The sequence below is a fragment of the Uloborus diversus genome, chromosome 4 (genome assembly GCF_026930045.1).
Source record: "Uloborus diversus isolate 005 chromosome 4, Udiv.v.3.1, whole genome shotgun sequence".
Lineage (NCBI taxonomy): Eukaryota > Metazoa > Arthropoda > Arachnida > Araneae > Uloboridae > Uloborus > Uloborus diversus.
Genome location: NC_072734.1, coordinates 119,775,106 through 119,799,275, shown reverse-complemented (window position 1 = coordinate 119,799,275; position 24,170 = coordinate 119,775,106). Strand labels below are relative to the sequence as shown.

At 31.7% G+C, this 24,170-nt stretch overlaps 1 protein-coding gene across 1 annotated transcript in view; it reads left to right on the top strand.

Annotated features, from left to right (window-relative positions):
• The window catches only part of LOC129221384 (diuretic hormone receptor-like), a 165,390-nt gene that overhangs the window by 123,393 nt on the left and 17,827 nt on the right, over positions 1-24,170 (top strand). Inside the window, exons 5-7 of the mRNA XM_054855853.1 lie at positions 8,138-8,238; positions 14,074-14,194; positions 16,467-16,617. Coding sequence (XP_054711828.1) covers positions 8,138-8,238; positions 14,074-14,194; positions 16,467-16,617 — 373 coding nt within the window. The remainder of the gene's footprint in view (positions 1-8,137; positions 8,239-14,073; positions 14,195-16,466; positions 16,618-24,170) is intronic.

Genomic DNA, 24,170 nt, shown 5'->3' with positions numbered 1-24,170 from the left:
ACTAACTATATAGTTTAACATTAAAAGTTTCTTTGTTTTTGATTAAATAAAGGGATCGTACACTTTTTCTTTGAAAACCATTGTAACTCACAGTTAAAAACTTGTCATCATTCAACTTTTTTAAATTTCAGATTTAAGTAAGTTCATTAGTTTCTTGGTTTTCTTCTTATGCATTTTTTCTTCTAAAACATAAAAGAGACACAATAGCGCTGCCAAATTAAAACTAAAGCAAAATTATTCAGATTGTTATATCGAATACAGCCTAAATCTTTCTGTCTGTAATATTTTGTTTCAAATACTATCCTCCGCTTACATTATTCAGATCGAAGTTTTTTTTTTAAATTTCCTTAATTCTCCTTGGCAACGTATTTACACGCTTATAAGAGACAGCTTAAATAGCAGAGCAAAAAGAATATGGCCTGACTAGCGTTGTGTCTCAAATGCAGCCCTCCAATAATGAAGGATCAAAGACATAAGTCTTTATAGTTAAAATTTATTAACTTCATGCAATCTTGCTATAAAGATTGTAATTTAACTAATTTCTTCATCATTACGTAAAAAGAATGAAGTAAAATAAGTCTATGGTTTCTTGATTAAAACACTAAAAAGTTGCAATTGATCTTAATATCTTTATATTTAGAATAATTCTAAAGCAACCAATAGAATTTAAATTAAAAATTGAGAGAAGAGAAAATAAGCAGTGTACAGCTTTTTACGAATAGCTTTTACTATACCACCCCTTTCTTCTCTAAATTTTTAAATTAAATTTTTTTGGTTGCTTTAGAATTACTCTAAATATGAAGATCTTAAGATCAACTGCAACCTTTTAGTGTTTTAATAAAGAAACAATACACTTATTGAATTTCCTTCTTTTTAGCGCAAACCAATCTTATAAGAATAGTCTTTAGAATTTAAAAAAAAAAAAAACATTCTTTTATATTTTGTTTCGCATTGGTCCGTGCCAAGAAAAAGTACCTAAGCAACACCAAACAAGTAAATGAGCATTAATGGCGTTGAACTTGCAAAAAAGCATTAAACAAAATATCTAATCTATTTAGCACTGCAAAACAGCAATAAGGAAGCACTTTAGAAAATATCTAATCTTTATGGGATAAATTGTTGTAAATAATTTTGTATCAAAATTCAAAGCTCTAAAAACTTGAATGCATAGTGTTTCTTTTTTCGTCACTTAGATTTTGCTTACGCAGCTGACATTATTATTAAAAAACGTCATTATTCGTAATCAGGTTTTTTTGTGCTTGGGGTCAAAAGATATTTTTTGAGACAGTTTGTGATCTGCAAGGTAAAATGCACTAAAGGCTGCTAAAATTACGGAAATCCTTTTTCTATTTAATTTTCAGCACCACTTTGGTAAAAATAACCTCTGCGTACGGAATTTCAAGTTTCTAAGCGTTACCTTTTTCACTTTAAATGATCCACACACACACATTTTTTCTTTACAAAACAAATAAATAAATAGGAACAGCCTTTTCAGTCTTTTCCCTTAAAGAATCAAAACCTCCCAAATAGAGGATTTCAAAACGGCTCTGAAAATACATCATTAACATTCCTACTAAGTAATGAAGCGTAATGGAATTTTTAATTGCGATAGTACCTAGCTTTATCTTCTTTATTTCAAAATCAAAAGTAGCTTATTCAGCTTAATGGTAAAAATCCTTCACATTACTCGAAATGTACATTTTCATTTGCTTATTTTCAGTTTACATTTGTACTCTTTCTTTTTTCTTTTAAAACCGCCTTTGAAGGAATATAATTTCTATTAGGTGACCTGATGAAACTGGTAACCGTGTTAATTCTCAATGATAGCCCTGTAGTAAGGCAATTTACGATAATTTGTAGCATAGTTTTCCATTAACTGCGCTTAAAACAACCTTATGCGAAAGCAACACTTTTTTTTTTTTTTTTTTTTGTCGCAAAGATCCTTTACACTAATCTGTCTAGTTTCCCTAGTTTATTACAGTGCATTCACAATTTCCGACAAAATTGTAAAACTGCTTTATCAAATGTGAGTGCAATTTTTCTTTCTACATCCTTTTCAAAAAAAGTTTCAATCATTTTTTGATGATAGCGATTTTTCAAAATTTCCATCTTCAAAAAAAAAAAAAAAATCACCGTCGATCAGTAAATTGAGTACAACTTGCCCTGTAAAAGAAAGCTTTCACTTTGGAGTTTAACAGATTTTAGAGACATTTAGAAAATGAGCGTTTTTATATGTGAATTGAAAAGTCAAAATTTTGTTCATTGGGAATTGGCTATGAGACACATTTAATTTTGCTAAATTACTACATTTCCATTTTTAGTTGCCACTTCATCCGGGAATTTTATTTTTTACTTGCGGTAACAGCATGACTTTGCCCGTAGGAGAAATTTTGAAGGTCATCTGATTCGCCTGTATATTTACAAATAATGGATGATGAATGTCTCGCCAATTTTCTTTCTAATTTGCTCGTCCACGTTATGTTAGTTTGCTCGTTCACGTTATAATAATTTGCTTGTCCACGTTATGATCATTTGCTCGTCAACTTTATGGTAGTTTGCTCGTCCACGTTATAATAATTTGCTTGTCCACGTTATGATAATTTGCTCGTCCAAATTATGATAATTTGATCAGTAAAATGTTCTTAAAATTGGAATAGAAAAAGAACAAAATAGAATTTTCGAAAAATCGCTTCGAGGTGCGCACCTCCATGCTGTAAACTAATTTTGTGCCAAATTTCATGAAAATCGACCTTACAGTCTTGGCGCTATGCGCGTCACAGACATTCAGACAGATATCCGGACAGTGATACAGACTTTCAGCTTTATTATGAGTAAAGATAAAGATGAAAACAACACAGGAGTATGTTGCCTAAGATGTACCTCAGGTTGAAAAGTTAATCGCGTTTACGGTACTTTTCTCAGAACGCAACCTTTTAACGTAGTGCTCAAGGATTGTCTTCTTGTTTCCCTAAAATTTAAAAAGCCTGAATTTGATGACAACGAAAAATGAAAGTTTTTGGCAAAATTAAAAATGTTTTTTTTGACCACTTGTTACGTAATACACTTTTGAATTTTCCGGTTTAAATTTGCATTTATAGTTCCAGAAAAAACTCTTCTTTTTAAATGCTGTCAAACCTGTTAAACCCTAAAGTGGAAGCTCTCATTTTAAGAGAATATATTGCTCAATGGTGGAATAACAGTGAAAAAAATCAAAAGTTTGAAAAGTTGTTTATTTTGAAAACAAACATCAAAAAATGATTTTATTTTATTTTTATTTTTTATTTTTTTAGGTTGTAATAAGGAAGGTATGAAACTATTTTTTCAATTGGAACCATATGGTTTTTAATTAAAAACCACTATTTTTCATATTGAAACAATGCGAAACAAAAAGGCGTATCCCGTACTGGAAAAAAACAGCATTAAAAATTTTTTGAAAATCACAAGTGTGTAATGACTCTCAGGTTGGAATCTTTTGCGTGCTTTACCTCGGGCCAGCTTTTTTTCTATTTTTTTGAAAAACCAAAAATATGCCCGTAACTTACTTTTTAAAAAACTTTAACATATGTTGAATTCAAAATCTTTCAAGACTTTGAAAGTAATTCCCTGCCTTTTCTAAAAACACAGTTCATTCTAGCAAAAGAGCTCGCTTCATTGTGTGTGAAATAGTTCATTGTGTTTGCTAGCATATGCTAGCAAACACAATGAACTATTAAAATATGAATGAGATAGTTTAAAACAGAAAAATTGGAGCTAAGTTGCCTGAATGACCAATCTTAAGATCAAATATTCCTTTTTCTTCAAGTGTACAGCATTCACATCGTAACAAAAATCGAAATCGATTTTTGTTTTGTTTCATACATAACCTAGCAAAACAATATATAATCTTAAACAGTGAGTAGAGAGTAGTAACCATAAACCATTAATCAATTTTGTAGGTCCTTCTAATAACGATGCCACAAATCGCAACTGAAATAAATTTCAAGAAATTGCGAAATTGAACTCATGTAGAATGTGAAACAGGGAAGTTCGGGTAAAATGCCAGTTTTAAACCATATTGTATGCTATACCAGAGAGTTAATATGAGAACGAGCTGATCCTTCCCCCACCCCCTTCCATCCACGACGACTAGTCGATTACCCTAAATTGAAACAGCACGAAATAGATTTGAAGAATTACAAACAAAATGAGTTATCATACATTCATTGTTGAAACACTCAGTTTAGAACATTTCTACTCTATTCGAAGGACCTAATGGTTTTTGTCTTTGTTTTTTTTTTAAGAATTTCATTTTTTTTAAATCGTAATGTTGAAGTAGCTTCGCCTCATATTTTATAAGCATTTTTAAATTTCTAATAAAACGCTTTCATGGTCACAAAAAAATTTTCATTTTACAAAATAACAGATTTTTTTTTTTTTTTTAATACCAAGCTCTTTTTATAATGCACTCAAAAGGACAAAATAACTTTTCTGGGTCAGAGAGAACAATTTAAGAATTCCGGTAGTTTTCGAAAATTCCAAGAAAATGACACCACAAACGAAGAAAAGTGAGGCTTAAGTCATGAAGAGACGTTTTTATCCTTTTCTAGCTTTCAATCATAACTTTGAGTGTTGAAACATGCCTACTTTTCTTATTGAGAAAGTTTGATTTGAAATGACTAGAACCGCACTTTTCGTTTGTGGTGTCATTTTTTTGGAATTTTCGAAAACTACAGGAATTCTTAAATTGTCCTTTCTGACCTAGAAAAGTTATTTTGTCCTTTTGAGTGCAATATGAAAAGTGCTTGGTATTTTTTAAAAAATTATGTTATTTTATTCTTCTTAGTGTAAATGTATTTCAGAAATAGAATAATTTTACCCTCACGAAACTTCACCTTATTTTTTGATATAAACGCTCGGTACTAAAAGGGGAAAAAACCTATATACGTGTCTAAAACTTTAAGCAGTTGGCGCTAAAATTTAATCCTTTTTCCTCTCTAGGATTTATGCTTGCTAATTTCAACTCGACGTTAAATCCCGGTTATCAAAAATTTGCCATTTCAACTGCGCTTGCGTGCGGACTTAGCTGTTTTCAAAAATCTTGCTAATATTAATTACAAACAATTTAAGTTTGGTAATAAATATGAGATGGCAACAGATAAAAATTAGAAATCACAAAGTTTTCTCTGATTTAGCTTTTAGGTCTCGGTAAAGATTGAATTTTGCGTCGTAATTATTAATGGATTCGGTGTGTGATTTGTCTCTCCCTTTTCAGGACCAAATTTTTAACATCAGAAGAGCGTACTAGAATTGCAGCATCACTTCTAATACAAAGCCGAAACTTCAACCTAAATAAAAATGTATAATGGGGCATTCCACGGTATTTTTGACATTATGTAAAATCCGTAACGTGACCTTTTTTTGCCATAACTTTTTAATTTACCGTTTGATTTGCAAATTATTTTAGTTTGAGCTGGTGTGTTGGTAGGAAAAGATCACAATAAAATAATATGCTAATAAAACAGTAAATTAAAAAGTTATGACAAAAAAGTCACGTTACGGACTCTACATAAATGTCAAAAATACCGTGGAATGCCCCTAATAGTAAGTTATTTACGCCTAACGTAAAATATCCGCAAAAGACGGATTTCTGTACTGAGTGTTCCAATCATTTTTGAAGTACACAACGTGTTTCACATTTATATTAAATAAATATTTCCAAACTAATAAATATTGAAGTTTCATTTTTCTCTTAAGATTATCAGTTATTCGTAACCGTAGTTTCATCTAATATATCACGAAATCGCTGTGAAAAATTCTAATCGCATTCATTAATTTGGTGGGGCTCTCGCTCAGCCTAAATATAAACAAGCAACACGAAATCTTAAAATAGAAAGCCCGAAAAGCTAAGTCCGCGCGCAAGCGCAGTTGAAATGGCAAATTTGTGATAACCGGGATTTAACGTCTAGTGCTAATTTCATGTTTGCTTCAGAGAAGCCTTGATTCAAAATTTTCATTATGATTGCTTTTAACATTACTGTTGCAAGGTAATAAAATTTGTAAGAATGGATTTTATATTTAAAAATTTAATAGGGAAATAACATGAAATTTGCTGTTTTCCATCCTAACTGAAATAATGATTTTATTTTAGAATTTTAATTTTTCAGCTCTAAGTTGTACCTTAAGATTAAGCAAATCATTTAGTGAAATCCCGAAGTCTCTAAGTGGTCTAGTTGCAGAGATATAAGCAAAACCAGGTCTCAGATTTCTCCGTGACAATCAGGACAAGTATAATAAAAATGCTTAAAAAAGTACGAACTATAACTGTATTTTGTAAAAAGGATTTTGTTTGTATTAAAAATTATCTTTTGCAGTCATAAAAGTTTCCATTGTACATTTACATGAGTTTCGGATAAATGAGGATTTATTGTGTATGAAATGGTTGCTGTTTGTAAATACAGTGTCTCCCAAAAGTGTTCGTACACTTTGAATTTTTTTAGTAAAACCAAAATAACTCGAAACTGAATTCGAATATTAAGTCCAATATTTTTTCACATCATTCCTATGTCATTCTAAATACAACCCATTGGTTTTTTCAAAATATTGTTGGAACTTCTTTTTGAAATGAGTCAGAAAAAGAAGAGACAGATAAATAACACGCCACAAAAGTCATCGTACACTCAAATATTTTCGAGTAAATTCCTGATTAAAATTATCATATGTCATTTTATTAATATTTTTGCATTGTGTTGACCCTTATAAGTCATTTGGCTTTATTTTTTTTGTTTATTTATTCCTTAGTATTGTGCTTATTACTGTAAAATGGCTGGTATTCGTAAAAAACCGCAAACACCATTCAAAATTAGAATTTTTTTTCACACAGTAGTGGTAAATTGGTTTGAAATGTCTCTAAATTAGTTGATTTATTTGTTTGTACAGTAAAGTGCTTGATAAAATGCTTTAAAGAAAGGAATTGGACCGAAAACAAGGTAAGAAAAGGTCAATCGGCAAGTTGACAAAACGTGATCGGAGATTTAAAGTTAAAAAATTTATGAAAAATACACATTTGAGTGCTGCAAAAGTTTCTGCAGAGTTAAATGAAACATTTTACGTTTAATTTACACCTAAAATTGTTCGCCAAGTTCCCTGATTAGCTGGATTAAATTGGACCTCTTCCCGCAGAAATTTTCTTGGTCATGCGAAAAACAGAAAGCTTACGATTTTCGTCGCAAATCAATGCTAAATAAGCTAAAAGCGTTTTAGAATCACGTATTACTTACAGATAAAAATGAATTCAACATTTTTGGTTAATTTTTTGTATAATTAGAAGTAGAAGAAAAAATTAGAGACTTAATCTTAAGAACTTATTTGGATCAGTTAATCAGGACGGTGGAGGTGTTCTAGTGTGAGGGTGCATATTAGCATCAGTACTTGGTAGTTTGTAATTTTTTGATGTAATAATGAATTATGCTGTTCCTTTAAATATTTTAAAAACCAATTTTGAACTCTGAGCCAAAAATTTGGTTATTGGAAATAACTTTGTTTTTTATCAAGATAACGATAAGAAGCACACGGTTTTCAACGTTTGCGTCTAGTGCCTCGAAAATTGTCCTAAAATTTAGAAAATACCCCCTCAATCTCCAGATTTTAACTTAATGTAACGTATTTAGAGATATCTGGAGGCTAGTTACGAAAATACGGCTTTGAAACGAAAAAATAGCTAGAAACAGCAAGACTCGAAGGGTGGTTGAACACTTACTCAGAAGTTACGCAAAAAAAAAAGAAAGAAAAAGAATGAAATCTATTCCCAGACGTTTAAAAGGTGTTATGAATACTGTATGATATTCCACTAATTAATAACTTAATCAAAAGTTAGATTATTCAATAATATATAGACATTTTATAAAGTGTACGAAGACTTTTGTGAGATAAAATTTCCGGCACTTTTTGGTTTTTGATTTTTAAAAAATTAAGTTTTAATATTTTTTAAAAGCTTTTCATGTAGTTTTGTTAAAAATGGATCATAGATCTTATAATTAAATACCTATTTCGAAATATTAATTCTAACCAAAGGAATGGGGCCTATTTCGTTCAAAGTCGTAGGTGTACGAAGACTTTTGGGAGCCACTGTATACTGTAATAAAATTTTTGTTACTTTTAGGTGCTATGGGATATGAAGGAAGCAGCGACGATATACTATGTGGGGTATGGAATATCATTGGTTGCGTTGAGTCTCGCCTTGTTTGTCTTCTTCTACTTCAAGTAAATATTCTTAATATTTTCACAGAAAAATGCTTTGTACAGTACAGTGCTGGCCAAATTATTAGACTAAAGAGGTTTTTTTCTGTTTTATGTACACTATTTGTACTGAAATACTATTTATTTTACTGTTAAAGTACAGTACATACTGTACCCTGATTATTATGTTATTTTAGCGTAATTTAATATTTGCAGGTGGCAGCACTGTCTGCTTTATTTATGTTCTTTGTTTATCTACCTACCAGGAACATAACCTCAATCAGCTTAAACAGTTCACTAGTTCTTTTTATTAGTGTGTTCTGATATATTTAAAGTTAGTTTTAGGTCATTAATGAGTATGTGTATGTGAGTATATATAATAGTGAATATAAACAATTTTTTAGCTCTTTTTTAAAAGTTAAGAAATGGTGTAAACCTTGTAAAAAGTATGCCAAAAAGACTTAAAATGCTCATCAAGAACAAGGGAATGCATACTAAATATTAGATAATTATTTCACTGTTCGTTAATGTGTCTGTAGTTATGTAATCAATAAAGAAATTGCTTTTTAAACAGTCTTAATCTAATAATTTGGCCAGCACTGTAAGTAGTAATTTACTGGTATCCAGAATTAAAAAAAAGTGATTACAGAAATGTCATTCTTCAGAAAAGTTACAATATCTCAGTTGTAACTTTTCTGTTACACGTTTTTACAGTAAACACTTTGAGGAACAATTCATTCAACAATGTTTTTTAATTTCATGAAAAATATACCCATTCAAATTTGCCAACATGTTTTTAATTATAATTTTTATTTTAATATATTTTGGTTCATAGCATGTGAATTCTCACCTCGTATCATGTCACACACCTGATGTGACTGTTTAGGTTTCTTAATAACTTGTTTAATTAAAGTTATATAGTTATTTATTATTTCTTTCACAAGTGTCTCAAACACTAATTGTTTAAGTATATTTATTTTTTAATACTGTGTTTTAGTTCATTTAGTAGGATAAGAAATTACGTCACACAATAAATTCCCACCTCCGTTACCCAAACACAAAATGCCATTTTTCATTAACAGATGGCAGTAGAGACATCACATTTTATTTCCCGTGATACAAGGAAGCCTCCTTGTTTATTTTCATCCATGAAGAAGTAGTGAGATTTTTGTTGAAAATAAAGAAGATATATTTTGTTTTAAAATCCAAGTGTGGTTATTAGGAGTTCTCACCTCCGTGGACTTGAATTTCAGGGATGTAAACTAATGTAAAAAAAAAAGAAGTGTACATGTTTTTATATGCTTAACATTTGCAGATTGTAGCAACGATCAAAAAAAGTCTTCTCATGAAAAATGCATTTATTAAGCCAAACCTTATCAATGTCATTATTTCTGAGGTGAAAATGAATGATCGGGGGGAAATACATTAATTTTTGACAGTCTACCAAGCTTTTAAATTACCAGTGTTTTCTCAAATTTGACAATTTGCAAATATATTAATGCTATGCTATTTTTAACACAAGTTTAGCTAAAAGGATAACTAAAATTTAAGCCGTACTTTAATGAAGAGAGCTGAATACTAGACTCACACTAATCATTAAAATAGCTCATTGTTTGCACAATTGATAAAATAACTTCTTTGATATTAAACTGGCCTCTTTTTTCAAATACTAAAAGTTTTTTTTTCTTTATTTCCATGAACAATTTTTTTTATTTATGAGTAAAATAAATGGAATTTAGCTGGGCCATTGTTTATGGTTTCTTCTAGTAGGTAACTCTTTCATTTAAGAATAAAAGAAAAAAAAAGTTTTTGAAATTGAAAAAGATTTTCGTTTAATAGTTACACATTCTGGAAAATGACCCAAATACTACAATTTTATTTGACATATATTGTTTAATAAGAATTTTCTGCACGAATAAACATTTATTGTTTAAGCGTTTTTAAAAGAACGTCTACGTATTTTTCCTTCGGTGGTGTTCGTTTTTGCTACATGAACTGAAAAAGGTATTTAATACTGTGCTAATATTTTGAGGAAATCAGTGCTGGTAAAGTAAGGTATGAAAGAATAGAAAATGGTGGTTTACTACTGTAAGTGGATGAGTTAGAATCAAGTCGGTTCATAGTGCGTAAAATGTGTCATCAGTTGCATATAAAATAAGTGCTACATGGTAAACTGCTAGCTAGTTTTGATAGTTACGAGCAAGTCATGTAGCATAATTTTAATGAATTATGTTGCTCCATGCGAGCATATTTTTTCATAAAAATATTACTAAAATTTACGGTAGTGAAATTCCCAAATGTTAGTTTGTAAACCATTTTTTCCATTACTGGTCAAGGTATGGACAGTTTGAAAAACTCATTTTTACGAATTTCGACCATCTTAGATAGGAGACAACTGTTAAAAATCTCAATAACTTGAGAGATAATGTTTAAAATTCATCCTTTGGTACTAATTAAATGCTCTTTATGTGAGGAACATAAATCTAGAAATTAAGTAAAGTCAAATGTGCATTTCCTTACATTTTTACAAGTAAAAAGAAAAAAAAAATTATCTTCAAAATGTAGCCAAACTTAATGTGCTGTAAAAAGATTTATAATCATACTGCTTTCTAAAACTTGGTACAAACACTTACCACTGTCTTCTTGAAGTATATTTTAAAAAATCAAGATGGTAATATTTCTTAACAGTTAAAAACATATTTTTTTAAAACCTGGATATCAAAATATAAAACTCCTAGTTGCTGAGATAGGCTACTGTAAATGTTTCTCAAAAATAGTGTTTGACTTCCAAATTTATTACCTTAATTTTAAATATTGAAAAAGCATTCACTGAACTCAGAAAAAAATTCTACATTTATAGTAGAGAAAGTGATCCGAAAACGGGCCACCACTTTCATTTTCTACCTACTGATTCACGCTAAAGGGATAATTTTAGTGCCAAAAACTCTTTAAAATATTCATGAAGGTGATCTTAGGATTCAAAACCATAACACCAGCTTTAAGTGTTTTAAAACTTTATGATTACGAAAAAAGGCAAAATCACGTTTTTCAAGTGGTGGTCCAAAAACGGGCCACTTGAGGAAAAACTATTTTATCTCTTAAAAATAAATAAAAGGCGTGAAATTTTAATTCAAAAATTTTATGAAATATCATCTTAGATATTTTTATGAAAAATAAAAATCATTTATTTCATTTTTTAGTTTCAGAAGTTACAAATGTAGTAAACGCTTCTTCTCCATCCCACACACTCGGATGTTTCGTCTTGCAGCAGAGAATCCAAACTTCTCCTGTAATGTTTTCTGAAAAGAATCTGTCGTAAAATATGCATACTACATTACCATCATCAGATTTATCAAAAACAAGAACCACCAACTCGTCATGATTGTCGTTGCCATCAGTAGGAAGATCAATGTGGTCTCCTTTCTAGTTCAACTACTGTCGCTGGAATTCCCTCTTTGAGTTCTTGGCTTGTCTTGAAGATTTTGGATGTTTTATCTTTTCACGGGCAACTGATTCCCCTCTCACAATTTTCCGACTGTTGTTCAATGCACATTCCACACTTTTCGCCAGTTAGTCTTTGTAAGGTGATTCAGTGATGATACAAGGCTTGCCACTCTTGCGACCACGATTGTTCTTGTACTGGGGATTGGAGATATTTCATATGGACTGACATGTTTAGATGTTGAAGTTTGACTACTTGGTAGTTGATTCGGGATGCTAAAATCTGGATGTTTCCTTGCCGAGGTCGAGGGTTGATCCGTTTTGGGTGGAGAAGCAGTTAAAATGGCAGTAGATGCTGCAAGAAGAGATGAGTTGCAAGTTTTATCAGCTTCTTGTTCTACAGCAAATAAAATATTGGTACAAATTTTGTAAATAGCAATTATTTTTATTGTTAATTTGTTGTGATCCGGCTAAATTTGGCGTTCATTCCATTATTTTTCATCTAAAATTATCTTAGTCACCTAACCTGTAAATAGTTTCTTGTAATGTACCTACAACCCCCTAACATTCGACAGAAGTATACGGTCCCCGCATTTCTAAATGATAAGATTTGTGAATGGAATAAAAAGAAACTATGAGAAATTGGTAGAACATTGTAGGATTTTCTGGATATTTCTTTACTGGGTATAAAACGCCAGGCGTGGAGGAGAGTCAGTTTTGCTTTCTAACAGTGGAGTCTCGCTTTTAGCCGTTGCGCTGGAAAATGTATGAGCCTTTGCGCTGTGTTTTTGCGTATTTTGATGTAAATATGTGTGTGACCGTTGAGTTTACGGTGATAATTGATATTTGTCAAATTGCTATAGTTAATTTAGCAGTTGTTAACGATATTTCTTGTACGTAGTTGTAAATAAATCTCCTGTGTTTTCTCAAGAACTGTGTCGTCATTTAAAGAGAGTTTGAAGTTGCACCGAACTCAACAATGTCACCATCTGAAAAAAAATATGTTCGTCAAGAAGGTATATACCAGCTGTTTTAAAGTCATTCAGAGCAATCGCTCCAGTTTGAACTTTCATGTGCGCTTTTCCAAAGAGCTCCATCATATCAGTAGTAATGACAGGACGGTTATATAATGTCTTAACCATTTCTTTATTTCCCCACTGTAGTGAGCCTTCAATGGACCCACAAACGTCATTAAAAAAAGTCAAAACTTTCAAATGTCAAAAACAGCGTGGTCTAAAAACTGGCTACAGATGACGGGGGTGGTCCAAAAACGGGTTAGCCCGTTTTTGGACGACGCAGTACTTAAAGTTTATGATGTACTAAACCACTACTAAACAAACAAATATTTCAAATCAAGTAAATTCATTGAAAGAAAGCCCATATAGCCTACTCTGTTTCTGATTATAACCAATTACTTCGCTGTATCAAGTCCATTTGCTTAATGAAATACGGCTGGAAATTGACAGGGGAAGTGATGGAATTAAGAAAAATATTTCCAAACAAAAATTTGCAGTATTTAGATTTGTATAAAAACGAAAAATTTATGTACAATAGGGCGCACAGAAAGTTGACAGTGGTCTATTTTAATATCTTTGTTCTCACGGGGCATGCAAAGGAATGTGGAGCAAAGTGAAACAGTTATAATTACTTACCTTTTTCAAAACGAACAAATTGGAAATTCGTCTTGAAAATTATAGTACTCGTACTTGAAGAAAACACAATATATTTTACAATGATTACTTGTAATATTAATTTATATTTTTGGCAATTTTGCACAATCAAAAAAAGGAAATTTTTCACTTTTTTTTTCTGTGCGACACAAAGTAAAAAATCTAATGATTTAGAAAGGAAATATTTTTTTATTGTGCTTCAAAATATGAGATGATTTTATATTATTTTTTATTTTAATTTTAAAGAGTTTTGTTTTTATTTTGGTTATTTTCAATAAGAAAGAAAATTGGTTGGTTCTATTAAACCAGCTATAAAGTTGAAATACTAAATTCCAAAAACTATTTCTGTTTCACTTGAAACATTTTGCAATGTTTCAGATACTGTAACAATTTTTATAACTAAACACTTTTCTCAAATTGATTCCCTCTTAATTTATTTTCTAAGTTTTTGGATTAGGTTGAACTGAAAGCTGCTGCCACCCAAAATATATACGTAAGGATTTACCATAAATTATGGAACAGAATGCTCTAGTACGAAAAACACAAATTCTGTAAGCCAAGTATTTCAAAAGATCGGGTCTAACACATAATATGAAATATTGCGCTCTAAGCCTTAAAATTTTTTTACACGTTATAAAAATTAGTTTTCTAAAACGTTAATTGGTAGTTTGCTTTCATAACATATCATATTACGAATTTTAGTTTTTGTTGAAAATCGTAATTGCTTACTGTTTATCAATATTTTTAGGGATTTAAGGTGCCTCAGGAACACTATTCATACGAACTTAATGGTAACTTATTTGCTCATCGATTTGACGTGGATACTCACTGCTACCCTACAATCGAATCCGAATCCTATTACAGCAAAGGTATGGCCTTTTTTTTACATCAAAGTAATTTTATGATTTTTTTTTTTCATGACATTACTTTTGGCCGACGATTCTGCCTCGTTCTAACTCTAAAATTTGTTCAAATTTCGCTTTCTTTCGTCGAAGAGGCATAGTAAAGATTCAGTTAACGTTTACTCTAGCATATAACCACCGATAATCATACACGCCTCGCTACAGCCATCTATTTATATTCGGTTCGATCCGCCGTTCAGAGGGCACTGTTCAGCATACGCATGCGCTACCGGTCTGCAATTCTAATCATTTGCATATCATGCCCTACTTTACATTTCCTGCAATTTTCAGCTCACTCGCGTAAATCCTTTGTGGTGTTGTAATTTTCACAAACAGGAGTGTATTTAGAATTGACGCTAAAACAGAATCTATATTTGTCAGACAATAAATGCAAAATTTAACAGGAGAATATAACTATTTATTTTTGGTGTTTTTACTCTGATTTACCTTTCAAAAACGATTTGTCTGTTATTATTATCCATTTTTAAGCACTTTTATTATACTTGGCCTGATTATCACGGAATTATCTGAGGCCTACTTTTGCTTATATCTCAGCAATTTAACCACTTAGACTTCGGGATTTCACTAAATGATTTGCTTAATCTTAAGGTAACGCTAAAAAATTCAATTAAAAAACAACATTATTCTCTCGGTTAGGACGGGCAACAGCAAATTTCATGTAATATTCCTATTAAATGCGTAAATATAAAGCCTATTGTTACAAATTTTGCTGCCTTACAACTGCAGTATCAATAGTAATCATAATAAAAATTTTGAATCAAGGCTTCTCTGGAGAAAATTCATGAAAAATTCGTGAAATCTACCATTGCTTTCTTAGGATTTTTATCCTCATCTATGCCAATAATCGAAAACGGGGCTAATTAAAAACACATATAGGGATCTTTATCACGAGTAACTTGTATGTTATGAAATGTGAATTAGTTTCTCAAACCTTTAATATTTAAATGGTTCTAACTAAATTAGCACACAAACAAATCCTAAAGGGGAACAAAGTTTAATTTTTATTGCCAAATGCTTAAAGTTTTAGACACGTATATAGATTTTTTTTCCTTTTGGTACGTAGCATTTATATGAGAAAATAAGGTGAAGTTTCATGAGGATAACATAATTCTATTTCTGAAATACATAAAATTAAAAAGAATAAAACATATTTTTTTTTTTTTTTTTCAAATACTAAGCATTTTTCATAATACACTCAAAAGGACAAAATGACTTTTCTGAGTCAGAAAGGACATTTTAAGTATTCCTGTAGTTTTCAATTATTCTAAGAAAATGACTCCACAAACGAGGAAAAATGCGGCTCAAATCATTTCAAACCAAATTTTCCCAGAAAAATATGCATGTTTGAAAACTCAAATTTATGACAGAAAGTTAGATAATGATAAAAAAATTCTCTTCCTGACTTGAGCCGCACTTTTCCTCGTTTTTGGAGACATTTTCTTGGAATAATTGAAATACATGAATAATTGAATATTGTTCTATTGAGTGAATTATGAAAAGTGCTTAGTATTTTTGTAAAAATTCTGTTATTTAATGCTTATGCTGCGCGAATCCGTAAGTTGAAATTTGATTACATTTTAAGAAAAAATAAGTTTTAATACTGTTGAATTCCTTTTTTTTTGGTATTTTCTCAAAAATAATTGAGTTTAGCTATAGTAATCATTACTAGGTTTTAGCATGCCCATAACTAAGCAAGTGTGATGATAACTTTTCTGACCATTATACTCTAATTTATGTAAAAATATATAAGTCACAGTTAAAAATTAACAAAAATTTCGCAGCTGTAAAGGTACAATATGTAAGTTCGAACACCATGAGAGTTAGTTTTTTCTCTATAAACTAGAACTGCACATTTCAAATGATCACAATTCAATAAAAATCCAAATTTGAAAGAAAAAAAAACTTAACCAAGCTCGAAACCAGTCATTTACCCTATACAGAGCTTATTAATCAGATGTTTTCCCTTCAGGTCTGATAGTCTGTCTCTGGCTGAAGAGCTCAAACGAGGGCAAAACTTAAGTGCCTAAGTGCAGTAACGAGCTATTCGGTGCTTTTCATTAGTGTTTTAATTTTGCGCACTGATGCTTTTCATCGATGTTGCACCTTTAGGAAACTAGTACTGTCATCTTGCTGAAATTAGGTCCTTTTTAAATAAAAAGACATCCATTTCAAGTTTTCTAAAAGATTTTTTTCTCTTTTTCCCCTTTTAAATCTTTAGGTTGCTTGCTTCTTGGTGATTTTGCTCACATATTTAATGGCTACCAATTTTTTCTGGATGTTTGTAGAAGGTCTTTATCTGTATATGTTGGTGGTGGAGACGTTTTCTATTGATAAAATTCAGTTTAAAACGTATGTTGCTATTGGCTGGGGTAAGTATTCTTCATTATAAATTTATATTTGCTGAGCAGTAAAACACTCTTATTTTATTACCAGAAATTAAGTGATTGTGTTTTGTAGTTAGAATTGCATGTCGCTGCTCTTGATTGCGGTTCGTATTTGCACGCACATTGTGAAAGTAGTAAAGTATCTGTTTGACAGCATGATAGCAGTGAAGTATTTCTTAGCTGTGATTTAGCCACCATACAGCCCTGACTTAGCCCCATCAGACTTTCATCTTTTTTCCAAAATTAAATGAATTTTTCGGTGGAAAACGTTTGGAAAATGATAAAATATTGAAAGAACCTGTTATTAACTGGGGTTTAACGGTCATGTGTCAGAGTTCTTTGACGGTGGGTTCCAAAAACTGGCGTCGTGGTTTGACAGATGTTATAATGTTAGTGGTGACTATGTTGAAAAGTGAACAAATGTTAATATTTTGAGCTGTAATACAATTAATGCTCATAAATGAAGTTTCTCTTTCTCTATTAGAAAGCAGCTTTTACTTAAAAAAAAAAAGTCTCGAAGTATTAAAGTATTTTCCCCACATATAAAGTGTCTTCCCTGTAGAAGCATTTCTTTCACTGGTAGAAATTAGTTCTGATCATTGGTCTTGTGTGTAGAAGTTGTCCGAAGCGCAATCACATGCTGAATAAAAATTTTCCCATATGAATAAAATAACTGATTCCGAGAGGAAATCGAGGATGTGGAAAGTGGTTGCAATAAAACTGCAACCCTATATATATATATATATATATATATATATATATATATATACAGTGAAACCTCCGAATAGCGGACAGTCAAGGGACTAAAAGTTTTGTCCGTTATTGGGAGGTGTCCGCTATTAGGAGGAACTACTTAATTTAGCTTTTTCAAAATGGGCTGTTGTGCCCTTTGTAGAACACAATCGAAACAATTGCGAAAGGTTTACTACATTTTACGTCAAGAGTAATTAATTTGTTTTTTCTTAATAAAGGTATACTGACAGCACACACTTGTTTTAAAAAGCATTTAATCAATTAAAGTAATCAGTTAAAACAGTTTGACATCTCTTTTTTGCGTTACAAGGCTGTTTCTCAATATAAATATTTAAATCCTTTTTTAATATAAATAAGCCTTAGCAAGTCTTTCGGTGTCCCCTTTGCTCAGGAAAAAGTTTTTCAATTCTTTACTGTATTTCAGTGCTTCTGAAAATTCTCTACTTTTTATGGTTAATTTATTTATTTTATCTGGAGTATCACTATTGCATTATTGACAGTTGGCAATATGACCTTGAATATGGGCAAATCTTTTTCATATCTAAAAATTAAACAACCCAACGAAACCACGGCGCCATAAAGCCGACTACTACCGGCGCCGGTCTGCTCAATTGCATCTCCCGAGAGTCCCAGTTAGAAAAAGCATCCAGTTTCCCCCTTTTTATCTTAACTTTTGAATAGTTATTGTGTACAAAATTCATTAAAATCTTAAGAAAAACGTACGTTAATTGTTAGACTGACATCAGTTTTCACTTATCTGCTTCAATACTCTCAAAACTAGCCGTAACAAAATTATGACTTTTTTTTTCTTTTTCATTTTTTGCTGCTCGCAAAAAGTACCGTGTCTTTTAGTTTTTTTTTTCTGCCCCCAACTTTTAAGCCCCAATCGCTGCCTCTGCCCATTACCACCCTTTTAATTCCAAGAAGCAGTGATAAGGAAATGACTGGGGGGGGGGGGGGGAATATCAGTTGTGGAGGATGAAAAGCTTTGTAAGGCAAGCAGTTACTATATTCTGTGAAAAGAAAAAAACCCGGAAGTGCTACGATCGCAAGGGAAATTTTTTGTGAAATAACTGTCCGTTATTCGGAGTGTCCGTTATTCAGAGTGAATTACATGGAATGGCCTATATTGAGGGACTGGGACTTGCAAAAATGTCCGTTAATTAGAGGTGTCCGTTATTCGGGAGTGTCCGTTAAGGGAGGTTTCACGTATATATATATATATATATATATATATATATATATATATATATATATATATATATATATATATATATATATATATATATATATATACAGTTAACTTATAAGCCTTAAAGAAATATCTTTTCAAAAAAGGTGAGGCTTTCAAATTGCGTTAAAATTTAAATTAGTCAAAAATGTTCTTATCGCTTCCTTACTAAATGTATGTAAATATATCGCTTAAAATTTGCATTTATAAAATAAATTCTAACCGTTAAAAAGTTGTTTCGATGTGCATACATTCTGTCCAAAACTAAATGTGGAAAATTTCATAACTGAAAGATTTATTTCTACATCGCAACGTAACACACTTTCGTATATCTAACAAATTTGACTTCTGTGCAAAAGTTTCAGATTGAAGGAAAAAAAAATTTACCTTTGTAATGAAACTACATTAAGCAAAAGTGCTTCCAAATGGAAAAATTTCTCTCGTAACAAGAATATTCAACTTCAATTTACATTTAAAAACGTCAGTGAATTATGCATTTTCTGAGATAAAATTTTGATTCGTGATTTTAAAGGAGTGAAGAAAAAGAAATTACCGCAAAAATTTATTTCGTTAAAAGGTTTGCCTTAAATGTAAATCTGATACATTTGACTTTTAAAATAGGAAACTGAAATGGAAAAATACTCCTGAAATTCGCTAACAAGATTTTTTTTTCCTTTCAAATGTAGTGATATTCAAATATAGTGAGATTGAAAGGGTAAGAGTTTAAAAAACATTTTTTAAAGAAAGAAAGCAAAAATCGTTAAAACGTTTATAAAAAAAGTACACACAATTCAGGTACACTGTTTTGACAGATTAAAAACTATTTCCTGTGTGCCGTACTAAAGTTCCTTTACAGTCTAAAAATTACAATTGGTGAACCATGGTGGCCTTATCGGGCTCTTTTACTGGAGAGTTCCGGGCTCTTTACCAGCCGGTTGAAGATCCTCCGTTTTCATTGATGATGACTGGGGTATGTTAAATACGTCGTGTTCCCTAAGTCCTCTAAGAGAATCAATGCCACTGGGGGTGCTGGGCCTGGAGTTGTTCGACTTCTGGTTAGGTTCTAAATTTCGAAATGTTGATAGATGGTGCTTCCATCTATCGTGTGCTGTCTGATCCAATTTGGACTTCCATCAAAATGGTGCTGGAACCTTAAATTGACTAGCAATTGCTACTCTGGCTCGATTTACCGAGTGGTATCAGCAACAACAACAGCTAAATCGTCTGTATAAATTATGAAAATAATTGAATTGAAAAAAGTAATACATAATCGGTCACAATACGTTAGTTTCAAATAAGATAAAACATAAACTCGATTTGATAAATATTTCGTACTTTTACAAAAAAGGCAAATCTTTATACATTCAGTAATAGTATATGTCCCGTAAACCGGCAGTCAAATGTATTTTCAAGCGTAGAAAAAGAAGATAGTTACCATTTTTCACCGAAACTATAGATATCTAAACGATAAAAATATTGTTCCCTTAAAATTAAGGTTGTTGTTCCAAAAATTTCATAACTCGTGACAAAACGGGATAAAAATTTTCTTTTGCGCAAAACATTTTTATTTGATCAGTTTATGCATATTGTTTTGTATAAAAATCCAACATTGCCTTCTCTAAAGTAGTTTTGACATTATAGACAGAAATATGAAGAATATTTTTCATATAACGTGGTGGATTTTTCAGAATCTGAGGGTAAAGCAATGGTAACAAAAATGTGCATGAAAAATGGCATGCAAAGATAAATTTTAATTCTGATTACAAATGGACAACTCATATGTTACACAAAAAATCAAGCAAAGTATCCGAATATGATAGATTCTTGCTTCACTGTATTAACTTAGTGAAGAACATAGTGTTAAATTCTATAAAATCTTTAAAAAAAATTGTAAAGATTTCTGCAAACAATTTTGAAATAATATGCGAGGGTTCGTCGAAAAGTTAGTTGCACTGCTCCAGAAAATAAAACAGGATTAAACTTTTACAATAACTTTATTGTTATATTCAAGTTCCCTCCAAAATCTACTTTTCAACGAAACCACCTCCATTATTTAAGCATTTGTCGAGGCGTGGTACAAGTTTTTTGATGCCTTCCGCAAAGTATTCCCATCAAATGTCCGATAACCATTGTTGGGTTTCAGCTTTCACTTTGTCATCCAAATGGTATCGTCGATTTTTAAGTTCTCATTTCATGGGACCAAAAACATAAAAGTCAAGAGATGAAAGGTTCTGGCTTTAAGGAGGGTGATCTCAAACTTTCCACCGTGCAGTAAATGGTCCTCCCACGCGCTCAGCGTCATCAATATCTGTACGTCTATTCTCAAACATGTTGCACCATGTCGCGATAGCTTGAATTTCTGAACACTGCATTGTGATTCATGCAACTGCCCATAAATTTCAGTGCAGTTGCACCTTTTTGTCCTCAAAAAATGGATCACTGCACGCATTTAAAATTTGGGTGCTACTTGTAGCTGTTGAGACATGTTTGCGACTGATTATCAGAAAAAATAAACTTGCCTTGAGGAACCTGCTATAAAGGTACATGTCTGAAGTTTTTCCAAGCAGTGTCATCAAAATATAGTCTTAGACGGAACATCTTTACGAAGTGGTGCAACTAACTTTCTGTCTGACCTACGTATTTTGGCTCAGTGACGGACTTATCTTATGAGATACGTCAACTATTGAGTAAAAGAAATTATTTAAATATTGTGTATTGAAAGATTCAAAATTTAATTCACGTTGCGTAGGAGTGAAGTCCAGGCTCTTCGTCATAAAGCATGCAATGAAGCAAGAATCTAACATATTTGAAGTCTTTTTGCAGGGAGTTTTGTGCGGCAATAATGCGCCGTGGAATTTCCCAAATATGTCGTTATTTGAAATTTCAAAATTCATGCTCTCATTTTGATAAGAATGCAACCTAGGTATAATAACTTCAAAATAAAAATTATTATGCTTCTCACTTCATACTGTGCACTACTGATTACTTGATAGAGTTCATGTGTTTCCAGTTTAAACAGTGTTCAAGTAAAGAGTTACTAAAGACTGTACCTGTTGAAGAATTTAGATAATTAGCTTTGTAATCGATTATATATTCAGTAGGAACAGATAACTACAGTGCACATGCTACAAACTAATCCAGATTCTCTGTAAATTTTTCTATTTCCTGGTGCTAAAAACATTTTTAGTGGTTATTGCATTTTCAAAAATAAATACTCTCTCTACATTTCTCGCAGGCCATTTCCTAAAGGCTTTAAAAAAAAAGAAAGAAAGCCGTAAAATATTCAAAAAAAAGCCCTTTTAGTGCGTCAGGTTCCCTTTTCGACAAAAATTTTTGAAGCAAATCCTCTTCATAGATTAGGATATGCATATGACTTTTTTTTTTACTGCATGAAAAAATAATTCAAGTGAAAACTAACGAAACGTGGGAATGACTGCCCAAAGGCAGGGTGATTAAGGAAAATTGGACAGGAGATTATTGACGATTATCCCCCTGTCACAGCCCGTTTTTTGTTTTTTTATGCTCAAATTTTTTGTACTGTGGAATCAATTTTTCACTCTTTTACGATTTATTTTTACGGTACAGAAGCGTCTTCTCTCCCATTCTTTTTATTTTAACGGAAAAGCAGGCCAAGAACAAATAAAGATTGCTTGCCGCACCCCCTCGTGACTTCTCAAATCTAACATAAATATAAACGAATTTGACTTATTTGCATGCAAGTGAAATGTTTCCCAATGCCCATACAGCGAAACTCAAAAATTAACTCCACACGTATTCAAAGCAGTACAAGTACATGTTTTTGTTTAAGAAAACTACTGCCAACAACTGACAGGTTTCATTAGATGATGTAGTTGGTCCACTGGACAAACAAGAAACTGTTTTTTGCATTCATATTACATTTTTCATGTAACATATTTTTGAACCGTGCCCAAATTAAGGCATGGGCACATGGGTCATGGGCCCAAGGCACCAACATTTGAGGAACACCAAATTTGTCGCTTAAGTTTTAAAAAATAAAGTAATTTCTTTTACTACTATAGCAGAACTGAAATTGTAAATCTAGAGAAACAAACTCCTTAAATTTACAATCTGGTAAGTATAGAAATATATTTTTTACATAACTATATCAAAAAGTGAAAGGAAAGTGGAGCACCAAATAAAACTCATGCCCTATGTACTCAAAAAATCATAGTCATTGTTTTAAAATAACAGTTTGAAATATTGTTTAAGCAAACGAAAATGGGATCTCTTATGCGATAATAAATTGCGTCAATAATTTTTCGCATGTGAAAGTACCTGACATTTAAAACACTTATGTGAATTTAGTTTATTCACTTGAATTACGGCATTGATATGAATTTCTTGAAATCAATTAATTATACATGATTCAGCGTCTACTTAACTTTTGCTTGAACGCGCTTTTAATATTGGTCGAAACTGCTTTCTGCATTATTTAAAAATAAACTTGAGCATCAATTGAGTAGGAGTTGATGTGTTCCTCTCAAGTCCATCGATCAAAAGAGATTAAAAGATAAAATACTATTCCTTATTTAATCAACGAAATGTAAAGTTCCGAAATAAATTTATTTAATATGTACTATGTTAATTTTTTAAACTCAGAGCCCTATTTATAGTACAAGCTGTAGCGTTTCTTTATAAAATATGAACTAAAAGGAGTGCTTTTAACCTGATAAAAGAAATTTCCCAAAAAAAGTGCTCTCTATTACAAAAACTCGACGCACCAAGAAGAAGTTATCAGAATGAAACGAAATTTTACATAATAAGGACAACATTAATAAAAGAAAGGGATTACAAAATGTATGCAAAATGATATTTATTACAGAAAAATAATTCCACGTTAACGAATTTTTAGTACTCGGTTGACCATGAGCATCCTCTAGCATTAATGTATGAGGCGATACAGGTGAGCATTGAGGCAGAAAAATCTCGTGCAATATCCTTCGTCATCTCGCACCAGAAATATTGTAAACGCGCTACTAATTCGATCAAACTTACAGGCTCTCCAACTACTGTCCCAAACGATCCCAGACATGCTCAATTTGGGACAAATTAGACGATCAAACTGGCTGGATATGGATATAATGTGTAAGAAGAATTTCTCTGACAACCATACTGTCTATGAAGAGCATTGTGCTGTTGAAAAATAGTTCCTAGGAACCTTGCCACGTGTGCCTACACATGTGACTGAAGCATGCCACAAATGGACCATGGTGCAGTAGAACAATTTAGGAGTGATAATGTCTCGTATACTACTATAGCACCCCATAACATTACCCCAGCTGTGGGTTCGATATGCCGCTGAAAAGCAAAGGGACTATTCAAGCGTTTTCAACGGGGTCTCCATAAGAGTATACGATTGCTTTCTTAGCATACGATGCATGGTCATCACCCTATTATTTATCCATAAACCCATGGTATCCAAACAGTACGTTTGTGATATGCGTGATTCGCATGTATTGGCACTTGATCCTGGGCAACCACGAGCTAATTTTTAACAGGATAATGCTCGGTCACACACAGTAAAGGTGTCAAG